This window comes from Rana temporaria, chromosome 3 (assembly GCF_905171775.1).
Source record: "Rana temporaria chromosome 3, aRanTem1.1, whole genome shotgun sequence".
In the NCBI taxonomy this organism is placed as follows: domain Eukaryota; kingdom Metazoa; phylum Chordata; class Amphibia; order Anura; family Ranidae; genus Rana; species Rana temporaria.
In genome coordinates this window covers 495,315,786-495,336,319 of record NC_053491.1, presented here as the reverse complement: position 1 = coordinate 495,336,319, position 20,534 = coordinate 495,315,786, and the positions used below count along the sequence as shown (strand labels likewise).

The 20,534-nt window shown below is 46.4% G+C and overlaps 1 protein-coding gene across 2 annotated transcripts in view; it reads right to left on the bottom strand.

Moving 5' to 3' along the window:
• The window catches only part of LOC120933854 (C-type lectin domain family 4 member F-like), an 83,948-nt gene that overhangs the window by 35,573 nt on the left and 27,841 nt on the right, over window positions 1-20,534 (bottom strand). The window contains exons 6-14 of one of the 2 annotated variants that reach the window (XM_040347269.1): window positions 17,303-17,311; window positions 13,161-13,235; window positions 11,306-11,362; window positions 8,330-8,425; window positions 8,184-8,240; window positions 3,894-3,995; window positions 3,749-3,805; window positions 941-1,036; window positions 798-854 (exon numbers count right to left, since the gene is read on the bottom strand). In XM_040347269.1, the coding sequence (XP_040203203.1) occupies window positions 798-854; window positions 941-1,036; window positions 3,749-3,805; window positions 3,894-3,995; window positions 8,184-8,240; window positions 8,330-8,425; window positions 11,306-11,362; window positions 13,161-13,235; window positions 17,303-17,311 (606 nt within the window). The remainder of the gene's footprint in view (window positions 1-797; window positions 855-940; window positions 1,037-3,748; window positions 3,806-3,893; window positions 3,996-8,183; window positions 8,241-8,329; window positions 8,426-11,305; window positions 11,363-13,160; window positions 13,236-17,302; window positions 17,312-20,534) is intronic. The other variant, XM_040347270.1, reaches the window with a different exon arrangement.

The following is a 20,534-nucleotide window of genomic DNA, read 5'->3' as shown; positions in this document are numbered from 1 at the left end:
TTATAATAAAATGTATGGCTTTTATATATGCAGTGTTCCTTTTAAATCTACATGTTACTCAAAAAGTTATTTGCTACCATTACTGTTGTTTGCATGTGTGAACACATGGACACGCTCCTAAAGCATGTGCACATACACCCCCACCTATAGGGAGGAGCACATGCCCGGTAGAATCCCTGCGTATAGGGTGGCAAGTAGACATTTGTTTATTTCCGAATTCGTTTTTTAACAAATTTTGTCAAATTTTGACAAAAATCATTTATTACGAAATTTTTCAAATTTGCAAGTTTTTCAATTTCCGAACTTTTAGATCTTCGGATTTCCAAATTTTCGAAATATTAGAACTTCCGCATTTTTGCATTTCCGCATTTCCGAATTTTTGCATTTCCAAATTTTTGCATTTCCGAATTTTCGGAAGTTCGGAATTCGCAAATTGTAAATGAAAAAAATCTAAATTAGGTCATTTAAGATTTCGAAAATTCGAAATTCCAAAATTAGGAAATTAGAAAATCGGAGATTAGAAAATTCAAAATTCCGAAATCTGAAAATTTGAAAATTCGAAAATTCGAAAATTCGAACATTCAGAATTCGAAAATCGGAAAATTTGGATTTTTGAATTTTCGAAATTCCGAAGTTTCGAAAAATGCAGAAAAAACGAATGTGACGAAAATGAAAACGAACAAATTTTTTCGGCAGTGCACATTTCTAGTGGTAAGACACCGAGCCAAGTTCAGTCACCAATTTGATCATTCCCTAAAGATGTACTTAATTCTTCTTTACCATCTCCTTCAGCTTACCATTGAGGTTTTTCATTGAGGTATCTATGTCAGAAAGTTTCTCCATCACATTGGAATCTGATGGTGAAGAATATTCACAGTGTAAGTAAACACAATCTCTGCCATCCATCATCTCCTGTCCACCCACTGGAGGTCCCTCTTACCATTCTGAGTCAGTTGCCCTACCACAGAGTGCATCTCCATACTCAGGTTCCTGAGCTGCAACTCCATGTTCTGTTCCATCTCATAAAGCCATTGACCTGCCAGGGGCAAAGCAGTGATATTAAGTAGTCATGAGTGTTGAGGGAGTTCAGTTCCTCCAGCTCTATCCATATTGGACCTCTAATGGCCGGTCAACTATCTGCTTTTCATTAGTTGTTGTTGGACATTGTGTGTATAGAGTTCCCCTGTCAGTACTGATGGTGTGTGACTGTTGAATCATTTCAACCTGTCAGAGAGGTACTCACCGAGGCTGAGATGCAGAGAGTGGTTCACTCTTGCCACTAAGCCCACTCCACCCCCTGGAGATGGTACAGAGGGTGAATTGCACAAAGAGGCACAAGCCACCAGCACGTTGGGCAGGTCTTGCGTGAGGGTCACCGAGGGGCTGTTAGCCGTACAGGAACTGGCAGGTACTGGGACCCAACGGGGTAACAGGAAAGCAGTGTCCAGAACAGGCCGAGGGTCACACAAAGGAGACAGTCCGTAGGCAAGCCGAGGGTCAAGACACAGGAGACTAGAAGCAAATCTGTGAACAGGCTGAGGGTCAAGACACAGGAGACTAGAAGCAAATCTGTGAACAGGCTGAGGGTCAAGGCACAGGAGACTGAAGGCAAATCCGTAAACAGGCTGAGGGTCACACACAGGAGACAAGTCCGTAGGCAGACCGAGGGTCAAGACACAGGAGACTGAAGGCAAATCCGTAAACAGGCTGAGGGTCACACACAGGAGACAAGTCCGTAGGCAGACCGAGGGTCAAGACACAGGAGACTGAAGGCAAATCCGTAAACAGGCTGAGGGTCACACACAGGAGACAAGTCCGTAGGCAGACCGAGGGTCAAGACACAGGAGACTGAAGGCAAATCCGGGAACAGGCTGAGGGTCAAACACTGAAAGCAAGAGGCAGAGTCCATAAAGCGAGCCAATGATCAGGTCCAGGGGGAGATTCGAGTAGGTCAAGGCCAATCCAGGTCACAACAGGTAATCAGAAGGCAGGAAGCAAGAACAAGTACACAGGAAGCTGAAAGATAAACCTGCGATTTGCTTGTGGAATTGAGCAGCTTTTATAGGCCAGCAAGGGGCTCACGTTATGCGTGTGGCAGTGCACATGCGCTTGCGCCGTTCTGTTGGGCCGAAGCGCTGTTCCGCCGTGCAGGGAAACAGTGATACTGACAGGGTTGATCCTGGTTTCTTCCCTGACACAACCACACAAAGGCCAAGATGAATTACCAATATATTATGTCAGTGAATGCATGTATTATTTTCTCTATTAGTATTTTTTCCTATCCTCTCATTCTCTTAAGGAGAAGAAAAGGAAACTCCCGAAAGCCACACATCACACAAAACCCCTGTGTATAAAGAGTTAAAGCAGCCTCAAACTAGACTCCGTGCCAGCCACACCTCCCCTGGGGCTAAGTCATGGGGGTGAAACGTGTTGGTGGATATGCCTGGATGGAGTCCAGGCTGAGGCCGCTTCCACTTTTTACACATGTAGCGCTCACCCCCGAAGGAGCCGCTGGTTTGGTTGGGACTGGCCTGCTAAGTTACCCTGGCGTTGTCTAGGGGTGCAATAGTGAGAGCAAAAGCAGTGAGCGAAGGTCCAGACAGTGAATAAAGGTTTTTCCAATGCTTTATTTTCCAGGCCCAACACGGCCAACATCAACATCAATTGGGAAGGTCAAGGTTGATGAAGAAAGAGAGCAGAGAACTTTGCAGTATCAGGCCTGGATAATAAATGGAGCAGTCAGTACTGCTCTGTATAGTACCAACTTGTAACACGTCGCCACTCCATCTGAGTGGGTAAAGTGCCCCCGGACAGACTCCTTTTTCACAAGTCTGGCAGCCAGGGTGTCACTTAGGATATCTGGGAGGATGCGGGCCTGTTTCACGGGCCAAGGACAATAACTGAGCTAGATAAATAAATAAAGCAATCCTCCCAGTAGATTTCTGCATCGGTCGCGGTCGCCAGATGACAGCAACATACCTGTCAGTACTCTGGTCACCGGATCCCCAATTGGTTTGTCCAGGCTCTGTTGGACGACCTGCCTCCGGGTCCTCCTCAAACCGACTCCCCAATCGCACGGCACTCAGCCTGTGATCTCTTCAATAGAACCGGGAACCCAGCAAGTCACTGGGGTCCCCTTGTACCTCCGGATGAGGGTTTTCATAGACTGCAACTCCGGCCAGGTGGGCCACGCCAGCGGGGTCCATGGATGCGCGCACCCTGAAGGTGGATGCCGCACCTGGAACGGGACCCCGGGAAGATTTTAGAACACATGACACCTGTCACAGATATACTCTTCCCCAACATGCCTTGCGAGGAAGAAACTTCTCTAATTGGCTGCTGGGGAAAAGTTGCTCTGCCAGAATCCCTCTGGCGCCAACTGCTGGTCAGGGATGATATTGCATCCCTGGACCACAGACTGACCCAGCGGACATTTCTGGAATGACAGAAGTCCCAGAAATGTAAACAATTAGTGAATGGGAGCAAGGTAACTCTCCCATTCCCCACTAACTTTAGTGTAGCGCCCATACTGAAAGTAGGGGGGGCGCTACACACACAGAGGTTTTGTATGATGTGTGGCTTTCGGGACTTTCCTTTTCATCTCATAGTTGTTTACGGAGCTGGGACGAGCTCTTTCCCTGACTGCACTCTTAGTGGCCGACAACAGATGAGGACCTGCTGGAGCCTTGAGGGGCACCCTTAGTTCTTGTATCGTCTCCCTCCCTCTGGACCACATCCCTCAACTTACCCTTGAGGTCCTTCATTAAGGTTTCCATAGAAGACAGCTTCTCCATCAACCTGAAATCTAGAGTTGAAATGAACATTCACAGGGTGAGTTGACACAACCTTCATCAATCATTGTTACCCTTCTTCTCATTGAAGGTCCTATTTACCATCCTGAGGAGGCAGCTGGTCAACTCTGGAGCTTATCTCCATACTGAGATTCCTGAGCTTCGTCGCCATGTTCTGTTCCATCTCACGTAGCCATTGATCTGCTGGAGACAAGTTAAGTAAAAAATTTGTAGGACTGAGGCCTCGTACACACGACCGAGAAACTCGTCGTAAATGAAACATCGTTTTCCTCGACGAGTTCCTTGTCAGGCTTGTCGAGAATCTTGACAAGCTTTCTTTGCGTCCACACTGTCAAGACAAAATCTTGTCATTCTTAAGCGCGGTGACGTACAATACTTAAGACGGCACTTTAACCACTTGCTTACTGGGCACATATACCCCCCTCCTGCCCAGGTGAAATTTCAGCTTTCGGCACTGCGTCACTTTAACTAACAATTGCGCGGTCGTGCGACGTGGCTCCCAAACAAAATTGACGTCCTTTTTTCCCCACAAATAGAGCTTTCTTTTGGTGTTATTTGATCGCCTGGGCGTTTTTTATTTTTTTGCGCTATAAACAAAAAAGAGCGACAATTTTGAAAAAAATACAATATAATAAATATCCCAATTTAAAAAAAAAACACTTTTTTCTCAGTTTAGGCCGATGCGTATTCTTCTACATATTTTTGGTAAAAAAAAAAATAAGCGACTGGTTTGCGCAAAAGTTATAGCGCCTACAAAATAGGGGACAGAATTATTATTTTTTATTTATTTTTTTTACTAGAAATGGCGGCGATCTGCGATTTTTATTGGGACTGCGACGTTATGGCGGACACATCGGACACTTTTGACACAAATTTGGGACCATTCACATTTATACTGCGATCAGTGCTATAAATATGCACTAATTACAGTATAAATGTGACTGGCATTGAAGGGGTTAACACTAGGGGGTGAGGAAGGGGTTAAATGTATCCCTGCATTGTGTTCTAACTGTAGGTGGAGGGGGGTGACTGGGGGAGGTGACCGATCTGTGTCTCTATGTACAAGAGACACAGATTGGTCTCCTCTCCAGAGACAGCACCGCTGTCTCTGTGTAAAACGGCAATGAGAGATGATCTCATATGAGATCATCTCTCATTGGCCGCACAGATCACATCGCAAACGGCCACTCTGATTGGCCGTTCGTGGCGATCTGTAATTGACTGTGTCCAAGGGACACGGCCAACACAGAGTTTCCCCGCTGCGCGCTCTGGCGCTCTCTATTGACGTCCTGTTGGATTTTGGGATCCGCGCTGTAGCCGTCATTCGACTATAGCGCGGGTCCCAGGAGGTTAAAGGGGAAGTTCCATTCCACTGGCGCCACCCTTCTGAGCATGTGCAGGTTTCTAAGCATACACAGGGACGTGTTTCTCGTCGAAAACCAGCCCGACGAGGAACACAGTGAGGAAATTGAGACTCCCGACGAGGAAAAAGAAAACTTGTTCTCTTTTTTTCTCATTGAGTTCCAGGACAGTTTTCTCGATGAAAAACATACACACGACCGTTTTCCTCGGCAATAAAGCTCTGCCACTGAGTTTCTTGATGGATTCTGTCGAGGGAAAACGGTCGTGTGTACGAGGCCTCAGAAGCAGACTTTATAGGTACCGGAAAAGGAATATAAAATGAATATAATAAATATAAATTTTAATGTGTACAATTATAAAAAATTCACAATGTAACATTTACTGTAAAAACAAAATATTAGGCTCTCTATGAAAAAGCCACACATAAGTATGTGCAGGTCCCTGTCAGTGCTTGGACAAAGCTGGTCAACGTTTCGCTTTCGCTTCCTCAGGACCTATTTGTCACCATCAAGCAAAGGGATTTTGTGTCAGCAGAACTCTCACATGTGTGACGTACCCCATGCCATCCCCGGGTGCCAGGATTATAACGGAGATCGTACAGTGTCCGAACAGTAAATCAAAGATTAGGTTGAGGTAGTACTACATGTGGAGATAAATAACCCAATAGGTGTGCATGGGAAAATAGATTGGACTACAAGACAGTTAGCTGTCCATTACCTTGGTGGAAGCATCTTGTGTGTACATGCTCATACTTAGTTTATCCCTGATGGTCACCTATTGTGCCTTGACAACCCTTTCTCGAGTAATGGCCAGCTAACTATCTTGTAGTCCAATCTATTTTCCCATGCACGCCTATTGGGTTATTTATCTCCACATGTAGTACTACCTCAACCTAATCTTTGATTTACTTTTCGGACACTGTACGATCTCCGATCACCCAGGGATGGCACATGTGAGAGTTCTACTGACCCAAAATCCCTTTGCTTGATGTTGAAAAATATTTCCTGAGGAAGTGAAAGCGAAACGTTGACCAGCTTTGTCCAAGCACTAACAGGGACTTGCACATACTTATGTGTGGCTCTTTGATAGAGAGCCTAATATCTTGTTTTTAAATGTTACATTGTCACAATTGTATACATTAAAATTTATATTTTTTTCTATTAATTTTATATTCCCTTTTCCGGTACCTATAAAGCCTGATTCTAAGTCCTACCAAACAAGTTAAGTACTGTTTATTTCAAGCAATTAGTAGTGAAGCCCAGTATCCCCCAAACCTCATCCAGGTTGGATCCCTAATGGACACCCAGCTTTCCTTTTTTATTAGCTGTCATCTCAGAGAAATTGTTTATCTTGAGAAGTACAACTTTGTATGTACAGTTTTCTTTTCTCAGTAATAATGATGGCCACGGAACAATAAGGCCTCATGCCCACGGACATTTTTACAGCCACCTTTATGAGAGTTGTTTGCAGCTTAAAAACGGCTCACCATGTTAGCCTATGGCAGTGATGGCGAACCTTGACACCCCAGATGTTTTGGAACTACATTTCCCATGATGCTCAACTACACTGGAGAGTGCATAATGGGAAATGTAGTTCCAAAACATCTGGGGTGCCAAGGTTCGCCATCACTGGCCTATGGCCTCATGCCCACCATGTTGTTTTTGAGCTGTAAATGGCTGAGTCGTTTTTAAGCTGCAAAAAAACCCCAGGTCCAGTGCATTCTGAAGCTCCAGCGTTAGAGCTGTAAAGACGTCAGACGCTGGCAAATGCAATTTAACGAGGCTTAACGCAGCGTTTCTGTCTATTCAAAATCAATGGTTCCCTATGGGAGCCCATTGATTTCAATAGGGGTCGCACCAGAAGTCGGAGAATCTTGAAGGGGAACCCTGCGGAAATTTAATAAAATTTTTGTGCGTGAGGTTCCCCCCAGGATGATACCAGACCCTTCGGGCTGGTATGGATCTTAAGGGGAATCCCCCACACCGAAAAAAAATGGCGCTGGGTTCCCCAAAAGATCCATACCAGACTCTTATCCGAGCATGCAGCCCAGCAGGTCAGGAAGGGGGGCGAGCGAGTGCCCCCCCTCCTAGACCAGGCCACATGCCCTCAACATAGTGGGGGTTGGTGCTTTGGAGCAGGGGGGCACTGCGCCCCCACCCCAAAGCACCTTGTCCCCATGTTGATGGGGACAAGGGACTCTTCCCGACAACCCTGGCCGTTGGTTGTTGGGGTCTTCTGGCTTATCGGAATCTGGAATCCCCCTTTAATAAGGGGGCCCCCAGATCCCAGCCCCCCACCCTATGTGAATGAGTATGGGGTACATCGTACCCCTACCCATTCACCTTGGGGAAAAAAGCGTCCATAAAAAAAAACTACACAGGTTTTTAAAATAATTTATTAGGCAGCTCCTGGGGTCTTCTTCCAACTTAGAGGGTCTTCTTCTAACTTCGGGGGTCTTCTTCCAACTTCTCCGCTCTCTCCGGCGTCTTCTCCCGCTCTCCGGTGCCTTCTCCGCGCTCTCCGGTTCTTCTCTCACTCTCCGGTGCTTTCTGCCTTCTGCCGGGCTCCGCTATCTTCTTCCAACTCTTTTACTAGCGGCGGCCCGGTCTGCCCCGGCGTCCTCTTCCCCCTTCTCTTCTTCCGATGTTGACTCAACAAGCTCTCCCACTGTAATGCTGGGTGCGCGGTCCGCAACGATTTATATAGGCATGGGGTGTGGTCACTGGGTGATGTCACCCGGTGACCACCTGTTCTTATGACATCACCACTCAGCGCACGATGGGACTGTGATGACATAAGAGGCGGGGTCACCGTGTGACATCACCCGGTGACCACGCCCCATTGCCTATATACTGTAAATCGCCATTTTTTTCCTGGCATCTGTACTAGCTTTACAGCCTGTTTTTTAAAACGTCCGTGGGCATGAGGCCTTAGTCCCAAACACAATTTTTTGGTTAATACATTGACTTTTTTTCCAAGCCCTTAGCTTTTTTCCTTCTCTCCACTTACCATTGAGATCCTTCATTGAGTTTTTCATAGATGAAAGCTTCTGCATAATCTTGGAATCTGAGGAAGGAGAAAATTCACAAATGTGAGTAGAAATAACCCTTTTCACAAAATTGTCATCCTCCCCCCCCCCCGGAGATCCCTCTTACCATCCTGGGTCAGTTGGTCCATTACAGAGTTCATCTCCATACTCAGGTTTCTAAACTTCACTTCCAGGTTCTGTTTCATCTCATCCAGATGTTGACCTGAGACAAAGAACTTATGTTTATTTCCATAAAGTAGCAAGGGAGGTTAATCCTCCCCAATGACATCCAGATCTAGGGATGAGCTCGATGTTCGAGTCGAACGTAAGTTGGACTCGAACATCGGGTGTTTGCCGAATAGCGAACAAATTGGGGTGTTCTTAGGTTGATATGCAAGTTATTGTCATAAAAAGTGTTTGTGGACCCGGGTAGGGTGACCACGTGTCCCGGATTGCCCGGGACAGTCCCGCATTTTCCATTTCTGTCTCGGGCACCTTCATTCCAGGACAATACAGTGTCCCCGGGAATGAAACTGACACAGCCACCCCCTGGACCAATCTGATGCCCACAAAAAAATGCAGCCGCATCACAGCTTTACTCAATGACAGTACTTGTCCTGGCTGGGAATGCCTGGAGGCAGGGCTGGACTGGGACAAAAATTTGGCCCTGGACTTCATCCAGACTGGCCCACTTTAATTCAATAAAATGCTGCCCCCACCCCCCCGAAAAATCACGCCCACCAGAAAGGCCCCTACATCCATTATTGTATATCATGAGAGGGTGAGAGAGAGGGGAATGAGAGAGAGAGGGAGGGTTGAGGGAAAGGGGGTGAAAGGGGGTGGGTGAGAGAGGGGGGTGAGTGTAAGAAAAAGAGAGTAAGTGTAAAAGAGAGGGGGGTGAGTGTAGGACCCCTTTTTACACCGAGGCATTTTTTAGGCACTTTTGGGCTAAAAATAGCGCATGTAAAGTGACTGAAAAACGCTTCCGCTGCAGTCCCAGTGTGAAAGCCTGAGTGCTTTCACACTGGGATGCTGCCAGGGCGTTAGAAAAAGTCCTCCAAGCAGCATCTCTGTTTTAAAAAACGGCCCACTGAGCCATCGGCCCACCGGGAAACTCCCTGTAGTCCCTATGGCCAGTCCATCCCTGCCTGGAGGAGCACAATCCCCGCCCCCCCTGCTTGTGATTGGAGAAATCATAAATCCCAAGGGGACCCCCCAGATCCCGACCCCCCCCCCCATGTGAATTGGTAACGGGGTACATTATACCCCTACCATTTCACAGATAAAGTGTAAAAAAAATGGTTAAAAACACAAGACACAGCCTGGGACAAGTCCTTTATTAAAAAAGAAAAAAAAAAGCGATGTAATCCTTCTTCGACCCGGGATATGGAAAAACACGCCACCCCGATCTGATTCCACCTCCATGGGAAGCGCCTGCCGAATGACACTAGACCCGTGTGACAGCTCTTAAATAGCTAAGGGGGGGGGGGGGCACCTGTGACATGCATAGGTGACCCCACCAACCTCTGCCGCAAGGGGGAAATGCCACGGGGTTACCTAGTGACATGTACGGGTGTACCTGCCCCCCTCTGATGCAACAGAGGTTTCCCATGGCATCAGAGGGGGCGGGGTCACCCGTGACGCCACAGGGAAACCGCTGGAAACCCCCGTTGTGTCAGAGGGGGAGGGGTCACCCATGAACGTCACGGGTGTCCCTGCCCTCAGCTATTTAACTACTTGCCGACCAGCCGCCGCAGTTCTACAGCGGCAGGTCGGCTCCCCTGCGCGAGAGCCCATAGCTCTACATCGCCTCGTGAAGCGGCCACTAGGGGCGCGCGCGATCGCTCGTTACAGAGCGAGAACCGGGTGCTGTGTGTGTAAACACACAGCTCCCGGTCCTGTCAGGGGGGGAAATGCCTGACCGTCTGTTCATACAATGTATGAACAGCGATCAGTCATTTCCCCAAGTGAGTCCACCTCCCCTACAGTTAGAACACACCCCTTCCCCGCCCCCTAGTGTTAACCTCTTCCCTGCCAGTGGCATTTTTATAGTTATCAATGCATTTTTATAGCACTGATCGCTATAAAAAATGCCAATAGTCCCAAAAATGTGTCAAAAGTGTCCGAAGGGTCCGCCATAATGTCGCAGTACCAAAAAAAAAAAAAAAAAAAAAAACGCTGATCGCCGCCATTACTAGTAAAAAAAAAAAAATTATGAAAATGCCATAAAACTACCCCCTATTTTGTAGACGCTATAACTTTTGTGCAAAGCAATCAATAAACGCTTATTGCGATTTTTTTTTTACGAAAAATATGTAGAAGAATACGTATCGGCCTGAGGAAAAAAAATGTTTTTTTATATCTTTTTGGGGGGTATTTATTACAGCAAAAAGTAAAAAAATATTAATTTTTTTCGAAATTGTCGCTCTATTTTTGTTTATAGCGCAAAAACTAAAAACCGCAGAGGTGATCAAATACCACCAAAAGAAAGCTCTATTTGTGGGGAACAAAGGACGCCAATTTTGTTTGGGAGCCACGTCACACGACCTCGCAATTGTCGACACAGTGCCGAAACGCAAAAAGTACTCTGGTCTTTGACCAGCAAAATGGTCCGGGGGTTAAGTGGTTAAGAGCTGTCACGGCAGGTCTAGCGTCATTCGGCAGGCGCCTCCCATGGAGGCGGAATTGGAATGGTGCGGCGTGTTTTTCCATATCTCAGCTCGAATAAGGATTACATCGCTGTAATTTTTTTTTCTTTTTTAAATAAACTGTGTCTGTGTGTTTTTTACCATTTCTGACACTTTTTCGGTGAAATGGTAGGGGTAAAATGTAACCCGTTACCAATGCACATGGGGGGGGCGGCATCTGGGGGTCCCTCTTGTTAAAAGGGGCTTCCAGATTTCGATAAGCCCCCTGTCCGCAGACCCCCCCACAACCACTGGGCAAGGGTTGTGGGGATGAGGCCCTTGTCCCCATCAACAACCAAATAAATGCCAACATCAATCACCAATTACATTTTATAGAAAATTTATTGACTTTTTTTATTCTTAATTTTTGTTCTCCTCCATCCCTTCCTCACATGTGATCACATCCCTCGGCTTACCTTTGAGGTTCTTCATTAAGGTTTCAATGGCGGAAAGCTTCTCTGTCATCCCAGAATCTGGAGATGAAGAATATTCACATCATGAGTTGTCATATCACCCTTCCTACCACTAGAGGTCCTTCTTCATATCCTAGAAGTGCTGCTCTACTCACATTCCTGAGCCCTCCTCCCTCCATCATATGATCCTTCTGATGGAGTCACTAAACATCTACATTGCGAGTTGTCTGCATCGCCGTCACCCACTGTGACAAAACATGACAAGTTCCAACTCTTAGGGTACCGGACATAAACCAGCCGAAAATAGCACTTTATGAAGCGGTGGCTCCACCAGTGGCGGTGCGTCCACCAGTGGCGCCCCCTCTCTCTCCTGCACCGCCACTGAAAACAATACATAGATTCATGCATTGCATGAATCTATGTATTGTCGCTGGTGCTGCTGCTGCCGCCCACTATTCAGATGGCCGGCCCCCTGGTGAGCGCCAACTATCTGAATAACGGCAGCTGGTTGGCTGTGGAAGTGCCTATCAGAGCCAGCGGCCTGAGGGCTGTAATTGGCCTCCAAACAGTTAACCAGGGGGACGCATGGGGGGTGCATACCCTGGTTAACACTGACACGCATCTCAGCCAATCAGGTTCAGCGGATCTGGTTACCAGTAACCTGATTGGCTGAAGCGACATCGAGGGCGGGACTGCTTTGAGGGATTGTGGAGGAGGATGACTGGCCGAGAAAGGTAAGTGCCGGGCAAGGGTGGGGGGGTCAATCTGGTGGAATTTTGGGGCAATCTGGCGGCAATTGATGGGCACAGTGGCGACAATTGATGGGCACAGTGGCGAAAATTGATGGGCACAGTGGCGACAATGGCATGGCACAGTGGGGACAGTTGATGGGCACAGTGGGGACAATTGATGGGCACAGTGGGGACAATTGATGGACACAGTGGCTGCGTTTGGCATGGCACAGTGATGACAATTGATGGGCACAGTGGCGACAATGGCATGGCACAGTGGCGACAATTGATGGACACACTGGCGACAATTGATGGGCACAGTGGCGACAATGGCATGGCACAGTGGCGACAATTGATGGACACAGTGGCGACAATTGATGGGCACAGTGGGGAAAATTGATGGGCACAGTGGGGACAATTGCATGGCACAGTGGTGACAATTGATGGACACACTGGCGACAATTGATGGGCACAGTGGCGACAATGGCATGGCACAGTGGCGACAATTGATGGACACAGTGGCGACAATTGATGGGCACAGTGGGGACAATTGATGGACTCAGTGGCTGCGTTTGGCATGGCACAGTGATGATAATTGATGGGCACAGTGGCGACAATGGCATGGCACAGTGAGGACAATTGATGGGCACAGTGGCGACAATGGCATGGCACAGTGGAGACAATTGATGGACACAGTGGGGACAATTGATGGACTCAGTGGCGACAATTGATGGGCACAGTGGCGACAATTGATGGGCACAGTGGCGACAATTGATGGGCACAGTGGAGACAATTGATGGGCACAGTGGGGACAATTGATGGCACAGTGGCGACAATTGATGGGCACAGTGGCGACAATTGATGGACACAGTGGTGACAATTGATGGACACAGTGGCGACAATTGATGGACATAGTGGCTGCGTTTGATGGGCACAGTGAGGCGGCAATTGATGGGCACAGTGAGGCGGCAATTGATGGGCACAGTGAGGCTGCAATTGATGTTTTATTTTTTCGTTTATTTCCCCCCCCAGCCTCCACCGGGCTCCACAGCTCCAGTTTGATTCCAATGACTCTTTGCAGACCCGGCAGAGTTCTCTTTACAGTTGAAGAAACAGGAAAGACTTACTTCTTCCTTTCCGGATCTCCTCGGCCAGTCTGTCCATCTCTCCCAGAATCTTCCGGGTGTCCCTGGAAAGTGAATCTTAAAAAATAGAAAAAAAAAAGAAGAATACGTTTATTTCAGTCGGCTATGGAGCCGGCCTTTCGCTGCCCAAACTCAAGTGTCAGGCTTTCCGGGGTAAAGGTGCAGCACAGGAGAAGTCTTGGGAGGAGGAGGCGGTGCTGGTGGGAAATCTGAGAGCGTGTGGTTAGTTATTGAGAATCTGAAATGGAATTATCACACAGCTGAACAATGTTACTTTGTATCTCTCTATCTCCTGTCTGATCAATGTTTATAAACAATGTTACTTTGTATCTCTCCATCTCCCGTCTGATCAATGTTTATAAACAATGTTACTTTGTATCTCTCCATCTCCCGTCTGATCAATGTTTATAAACAATGTTACTTTGTATCTCTCCATCTCCTGTCTGATCAATGTTTATAAACAATGTTACTTTGTATCTCTCTCTCTCCCGTCTGATCAATGTTTATAAACAATGTTACTTTGTATCTCTCCATCTCCTGTCTGATCAATGTTTATAAACAATGTTACTTTGTATCTCTCTCTCTCCCGTCTGATCGATGTTTATAAACAATGTTACTTTGTATCTCTCTATCTCCCGTCTGATCAATGTTTATAAACAATGTTACTTTGTAACTTTCTATCTCCTGTCTGATCAATGTTTATAAACAATGTTACTTTGTATCCCTCTATCTCCTGTCTGATCAATGTTTATAAACAATGTTACTTTGTATCTCTCTATCTCCTGTCTGATCAATGTTTATAAACAATGTTACTTTGTATCCCTCTATCTCCTGTCTGATCAATGTTTATAAACAATGTTACTTTGTAACTTTCTATCTCCTGTATGATCAATGTTTATAAACATTGGCCCAGATTCAAGAAGCACTTGCGCCCGCGCAACCATAGGTTACGCAGCGCAATTGCTTACTTGCTCCGGTGTAACGAGTGCTCCTGATTCAGGAACCTCGTTACACCGACTGCAGGCTAAAATCTGCGCGGCATAAGGCTCTTATGCCTCGCAGATTTTAGGCTGCATTCTTGCGTGGGCCGCTAGGGGGCGCTCCCATTGTGTATCAGTGTGTAGTATGCAAATTGCATACTACCAACTGATTCACAAACTTGCGTGGGCCCCGCGCAAGCCAGGTACGAAGTTTCTGAACGGCAACTTTAGCGCAAGGCTGCCCTTTCTAATAGTAGGGGCAGCCAATGCTAAAGTATAGTTGGCCTTCCCGCGCCGTGAAATTTGAATTTCACGGCGTTTGCGTAAGTGAAACGTGAATGGCGCTGTACGCCATTCACGTTCACTTAGAAGCAAATGACGTCCTTGCGACGTCATTTGCCGCAATGCACATCGGGAAAGTTTCCCGACGGAGCATGCGCTGTACGCTCGGCGCGGGAGCGCGCCTAATTTAAATGATTCCTGCCCCCGGCGGGATCATTTAACTTGCGCGCGCTTACGCCGGGCAAATTTGCCAGCGCACCCTCGCAATTCACGGAGCTACTGCTCCGTGAATCGAGGGCAGCGCAAAATATTTGCGGGGGCGCAGGGCAAAATCGTTGCCCTGCTCCCCCGCAAATATCGCGCAATTCTACTTGAATCTGGGCCAATGTTTATAAACAATGTTAAATTGATCAGACAGGAGATAGAGAGAGATACAAAGTAGCATTGTATCTCTCTACCTCCTGCCTAATCAATGTTTATAAACAATGTTGTAAGGAATCCCTGTCGCGCTCTGCCTTAGTGCATCCGTCAGTACTCCGCTTCCCCCAATCTGGACCTTCAGATATCAGATATTTCAGGCGAATATCGTAACTGAAAAAACAGAGGAGACTAGCTCAGTTACAAAGCTTGATCGCCGGTGTCCCGCGACCGGTCACAGAGAGGAAGAACGGGGAGAGGCGAGTGTAAACAAACTCCCCCCCCCCCCCGTACTTCCTAGTGAGCCTATCACTGATCGTCACACGCCAAGCCACGCCCCCCTACAGTAGGAATCACTCCCTTAGGGCACACTTAAATCCTACAGCGCTCCCTCCTGGTTAACCCCATTCACTGCCAGTGTCATTTTCACAGTAATCAGTGCATTTTTATAGCTCTGATCGCTGTAAAAATTACAATGGTCCCAAAATGTGTCCAAAGCATCCGATGTGTCCGCCATAATGTCGCAGTCACGGAAAAAATCGCTGATCGCCGCCATTACTAGTAAAAGAAAAATATACCATAAAGCTATCCCCTATTTTGTAGACGCTATACGTTTTGCGCAAACCGATCGATAAACGCTTATTGGGATTTTTTTTTTACCAAAAATAGGTAGAAGAATACGTATCGGCCTAAACTGAGGAGAACAAAAAGTTTTTATATATTTTTGGGGAATATTTATTATAGAAAAAAGTAAAAAATATTGTTTTTTTTTCAAAAAAGTCGCTCTACTTTTGTTTATAGCGCAAAAAATAAAAACCGCAGAGGTGATCAAATACCACCAAAAGAAAGTTCTATTTGTGGGAAAAAAAGGACGCCAATTTTGTTTGGGAGCCACATCGCACGACCGCGCAATTGTCAGTTAAAGCAACGCAGTGCCGAATCGCAAAAAGGTGGCCAGGTCCTTTACCTGCGTAATGGTCCGGGGCTGAAGTGGTTAAAGCAACCCGTCGAGTAAAAAATAAAAAGTTTTTTTTTATTTTTATTTTATTTACATTTTCCTTTGTTAACCCCTAATTAACCCTTCATTTATTCTAGCCCTAAGTAACTCATTATTCTCCTTTTTCATTTAAATATTATTAATTATTATTTTCCTGCTGTTTTTTTTTTTTTGCTCACTTGCTGATTTTTTTTATTTTTTCACTATTAATAATTAAATTTTCTTTTTTGCTTTGCTTTTTGTTCATTAATATTCTTACACCTTTAACATATATTTACACGTTTGACATAAAAAAAAATGCACAATCTTAACCACTTGACCACCGGGCCTATTTTGGCACTTCTCTCCTTCATGTAAAAATCACAATTTTTTTGCTCGAAAATTAATCAGAACCCCTCAAACATTATATATATATATTTTTTTAGCAGACACCCTAGGGAATAAAATGGCGGTCATTGCAACTTTTTTTCTCGCACGGTATTTGCGCAATAATTTTTCAAATGCCTTTTTTGGGGGGAAAAAATTGTTTCATTAATTAAAAAATAATAAAGTTAGCCCAATTTTTTTGTATAATGTGAATGATGTTACGCCGAGTAAATAGATACCTAACATGTCACGCTTTAAAATTGCGCACACTCGTGGAATGGCGCCAAACTTCGGTACTTAAAAATCTCCATAGGCGACGCTTTAACATTTTTTTACAGGTTACTATTTTCCAGTTACAGAGGAGGTCTAGTGCTAGAATTGTTGCTCTCGCTCTAACGCACGCGACGATACCTCACATGTGGGGTTTGAACGGCGTTTACATATGTGGGCGGGACCTGCATGCGTGTTCGCTTCTGCGCGCGAGATAAAGGGGCGTTTTGAAAAAAAAAAAAAAATTATTTTACTTATTTTTTTTTTAACTTTTTTTTTTTGGATCGCTTTTATTCCTATTACAAGGAATGTAAACATCCCCTGTAATAAGAATCACTGTGACAGGTCCTCTTTATGGAGAGAGGCGGGGTCAATAAGACCTCACATCTCTCCTTCAGGCTTACAAGCATGAAATCTGTGATTTTTAAAAATCACCGATCACATGCCGACAGCCGCGATTGCGTCTTTGTTTACTTCCGGGTACCCGGGCGTGACGTCATCACGTCGCGCCCGGGCCTCCGATGGTCATAGAGATGACTGGTGACCATCTGGTCACCAGTCATCTCTATGCTTTCCAGCCAGCGTCAACCGATTCGCTCCCCGGGCCCCCGATGGCACAGGAGAGCCCGGAGAAGCACCGGATGGCGGCGGGAGGGGGGGACGTCCCCTCCCGCTGCCTATAAGTACGATCAAGCGGCGGGATCGCTTGATCCCCCCCCCCCCCCCCCCAGTTTGTGTTGTTCCCTGAATCCAAACTTACCTCATCATGTGACAATACCCCATTCCCCGGTGTCCCGTCTCTTCACTCTTACCTTTGGAATCTGCAGAGAGAGAGGAAAACCGCGTCACCCAAATCATTATAGAGCTCATGATGAACTGGGTAGGAATTCATTTTATCCTAAAAGCAGAACTGCAGCCATAAAAATCAACAAGATAAAAACAAATAGACCAATAAAAGATAAAATGAGGCCAACGTTTGCTGAAATATTCACCGTCAACCCAAGAAATTCTCCTGCAGTACTTATTTCTACCACTAGATGTCCTCGCCCGTTATCAACACACTTCCTCTAAACCCAGGACATCCTAGGCTCACCCCACCCCCAGGCTGTGACTGGACAGTGAATGAAGGAGCAGCACGGTGATGAGCTCAGCTCTCTGTCACTCATCCTCTTTTGAGCATGCTTAAGCCTGTGACTGGACAGTGAATGAAGAAGCAGCATGGTGAAGAGCTCATCTCTCTGTCACTCTGCTTTCTCCTCTTTTGAGCATGCTTTAAGCATGTGACTGGACAGTGAATTAAGAAGCAGCACGGTGGTGAGCTCATCTCTCTGTCACTCATCCTCTTTTGAGCATGATTAAGCCTGTGACTGGACAGCGAATGAAGAAGCAGCATGGTGAAGAGCTCATCTCTCTGTCACTCTGCTTTCTCCTCTTTTGAGCATGCTTTAAGCATGTGACTGGACAGTGAATTAAGAAGCAGCACGGTGGTGAGCTCATCTCTCTGTCACTCTGCTTTCTCCTCTTTTGAGCATGCTTAAGCCTGTGACTGGACAGTGAATGAAGAAGCAGCACGGTGGTGAGCTCATCTCTCTGGAGAACTCTTTTGAGCATGCTTTAAACCTGTGACTGGACAGTGAATGAAGAAGCAGCACAGTGGTGAGCTCATCTCTCTGTGATTCTGCTGTCTCCTCTTATGAGCATGCTTTAAGCATGTGACTGGACAGTGAATTAAGAAGCAGCACGGTGGTGAGCTCATCTCTCTGTCACTCATCCTCTTTTGAGCATGATTAAGCCTGTGACTGGACAGCGAATGAAGAAGCAGCATGGTGAAGAGCTCATCTCTCTGTCACTCTGCTTTCTCCTCTTTTGAGCATGCTTTAAGCATGTGACTGGACAGTGAATTAAGAAGCAGCACGGTGGTGAGCTCATCTCTCTGTCACTCTGCTTTCTCCTCTTTTGAGCATGCTTAAACCTGTGACTGGACAGTGAATGAAGAAGCAGCACGGTGGTGAGCTCATCTCTCTGGAGAACTCTTTTGAGCATGCTTTAAACCTGTGACTGGACAGTGAATGAAGAAGCAGCACGGTGATGAGCTCATCTCTCTGTCACTCTGCTTTCTCCTCTTTTGAGCATGATTGAAGCCTGCGACTGGACAGCAAATGAAGAAGCAGCACAGTGATGAGCTTATCTCTCTGTCACTCATCCTCTTTTGAGCATGCTTAAGCCTGTGACTGGACAGCGAATTAAGAAGCAGCACCATGATGAGCTCATCTCTCTGTCACTCTGCTTTCTCCTATTTGAGCATTATTGAAGCCTGAGACTGGACAGTGAATGAAGAAGCAGCACGGTGATGAGCTCATCTCTCTGTCACTCATCCTCTTTTGAGCATGCTTAAGCCTGTGACTGGACAGTGAATGAAGAAGCAGCATGGTGATGAGCTCATCTCTGTCACTCTGCTTTCTCCTCTTTTGAGCATGATTGAAGCCTGTGACTGGACAGTGAATGAAGAAGCAGCACAGTGATGAGCTCATCTCTCTGTCACTCATCCTCTTTTGAGCATGCTTAAGCTGGACAGTGAAGGAAGAAGCAGCACGGCGATGAGCTCATCTCTCTGTCACTCATCCTCTTTTGAGCAAGTTTCAAGCCTGTGACTGGACAGTAAATGAAGAAGCAGCACGGTGGTGAGCTCATCTCTCTGGAGAACTCTTTTGAGCATGCTTTAAACCTGTGACTGGACAGTGAATGAAGAAGCAGCATGGTGGTGAGCTCATCTCTCTGTCACTCATCCTCTTTTGAGCATGCTTAAGCCTGTGACTGGACAGTGAATGAAAAAGCAGCACAGTGATGAGCTCATCTCTCTGTCACTCTGCTTTCTCCTCTTTTGAGCATGCTTAAGCTTGTGACTGGACAGTGAATGAAGAAGCAGCACAGTGATGAGCTCATCTCTCTGTCACTCATCCTCTTTTAAACATGCTTAAGCCTGTGACTGGACAGTGAAGGAAGAAGCAGCACAGTGATGAGCTCATCTCTCTGTCACTCTGCTTTCTCCAATTTTGAGCATGATTGAAGCATGTGACTGGACAGTAAATGAAGAAGCAGCACAGTGGTGAGCTCATCTCTCTGGAGAACTCTTTTGAGCATGCTTTAAACCTGTGACTGGACAGTGAATGAAGAAGCAGCATGGTGGTGAGCTCATCTCTCTGGAGAACTCTTTTGAGCATGCTTTAAACCTGTGACTGGACAGTGAATGAAGAAGCAGCACGGTGATGAGCTCATCTCTCTGTCACTCATCCTCTTTTGAGCATGCTTAAGCCTGTGACTGGACAGTGAATGAAGAAGCAGCATGGTGATGAGCTCATCTCTGTCACTCTGCTTTCTCCTCTTTTGAGCATGATTGAAGCCTGTGACTGGACAGTGAATGAAGAAGCAGCACAGTGATGAGCTCATCTCTCTGTCACTCATCCTCTTTTGAGCATGCTTAAGCTGGACAGTGAAGGAAGAAGCAGCACGGCGATGAGCTCATCTCTCTGTCACTCATCCTCTTTTGAGCAAGTTTCAAGCCTGTGACTGGACAGTAAATGAAGAAGCAGCACGGTGGTGAGCTCATCTCTCTGGAGAACTCTTTTGAGCATGCTTTAAACCTGTGACTGGACAGTGAATGAAGAAGCAGCATGGTGGTGAGCTCATCTCTCTGTCACTCATCCTCTTTTGAGCATGCTTAAGCCTGTGACTGGACAGTGAATGAAAAAGCAGCACAGTGATGAGCTCATCTCTCTGTCACTCTGCTTTCTCCTCTTTTGAGCATGCTTAAGCTTGTGACTGGACAGTGAATGAAGAAGCAGCACAGTGATGAGCTCATCTCTCTGTCACTCATCCTCTTTTAAACATGCTTAAGCCTGTGACTGGACAGTGAAGGAAGAAGCAGCACAGTGATGAGCTCATCTCTCTGTCACTCTGCTTTCTCCAATTTTGAGCATGATTGAAGCCTGTGACTGGACAGTAAATGAAGAAGCAGCACAGTGGTGAGCTCATCTCTCTGGAGAA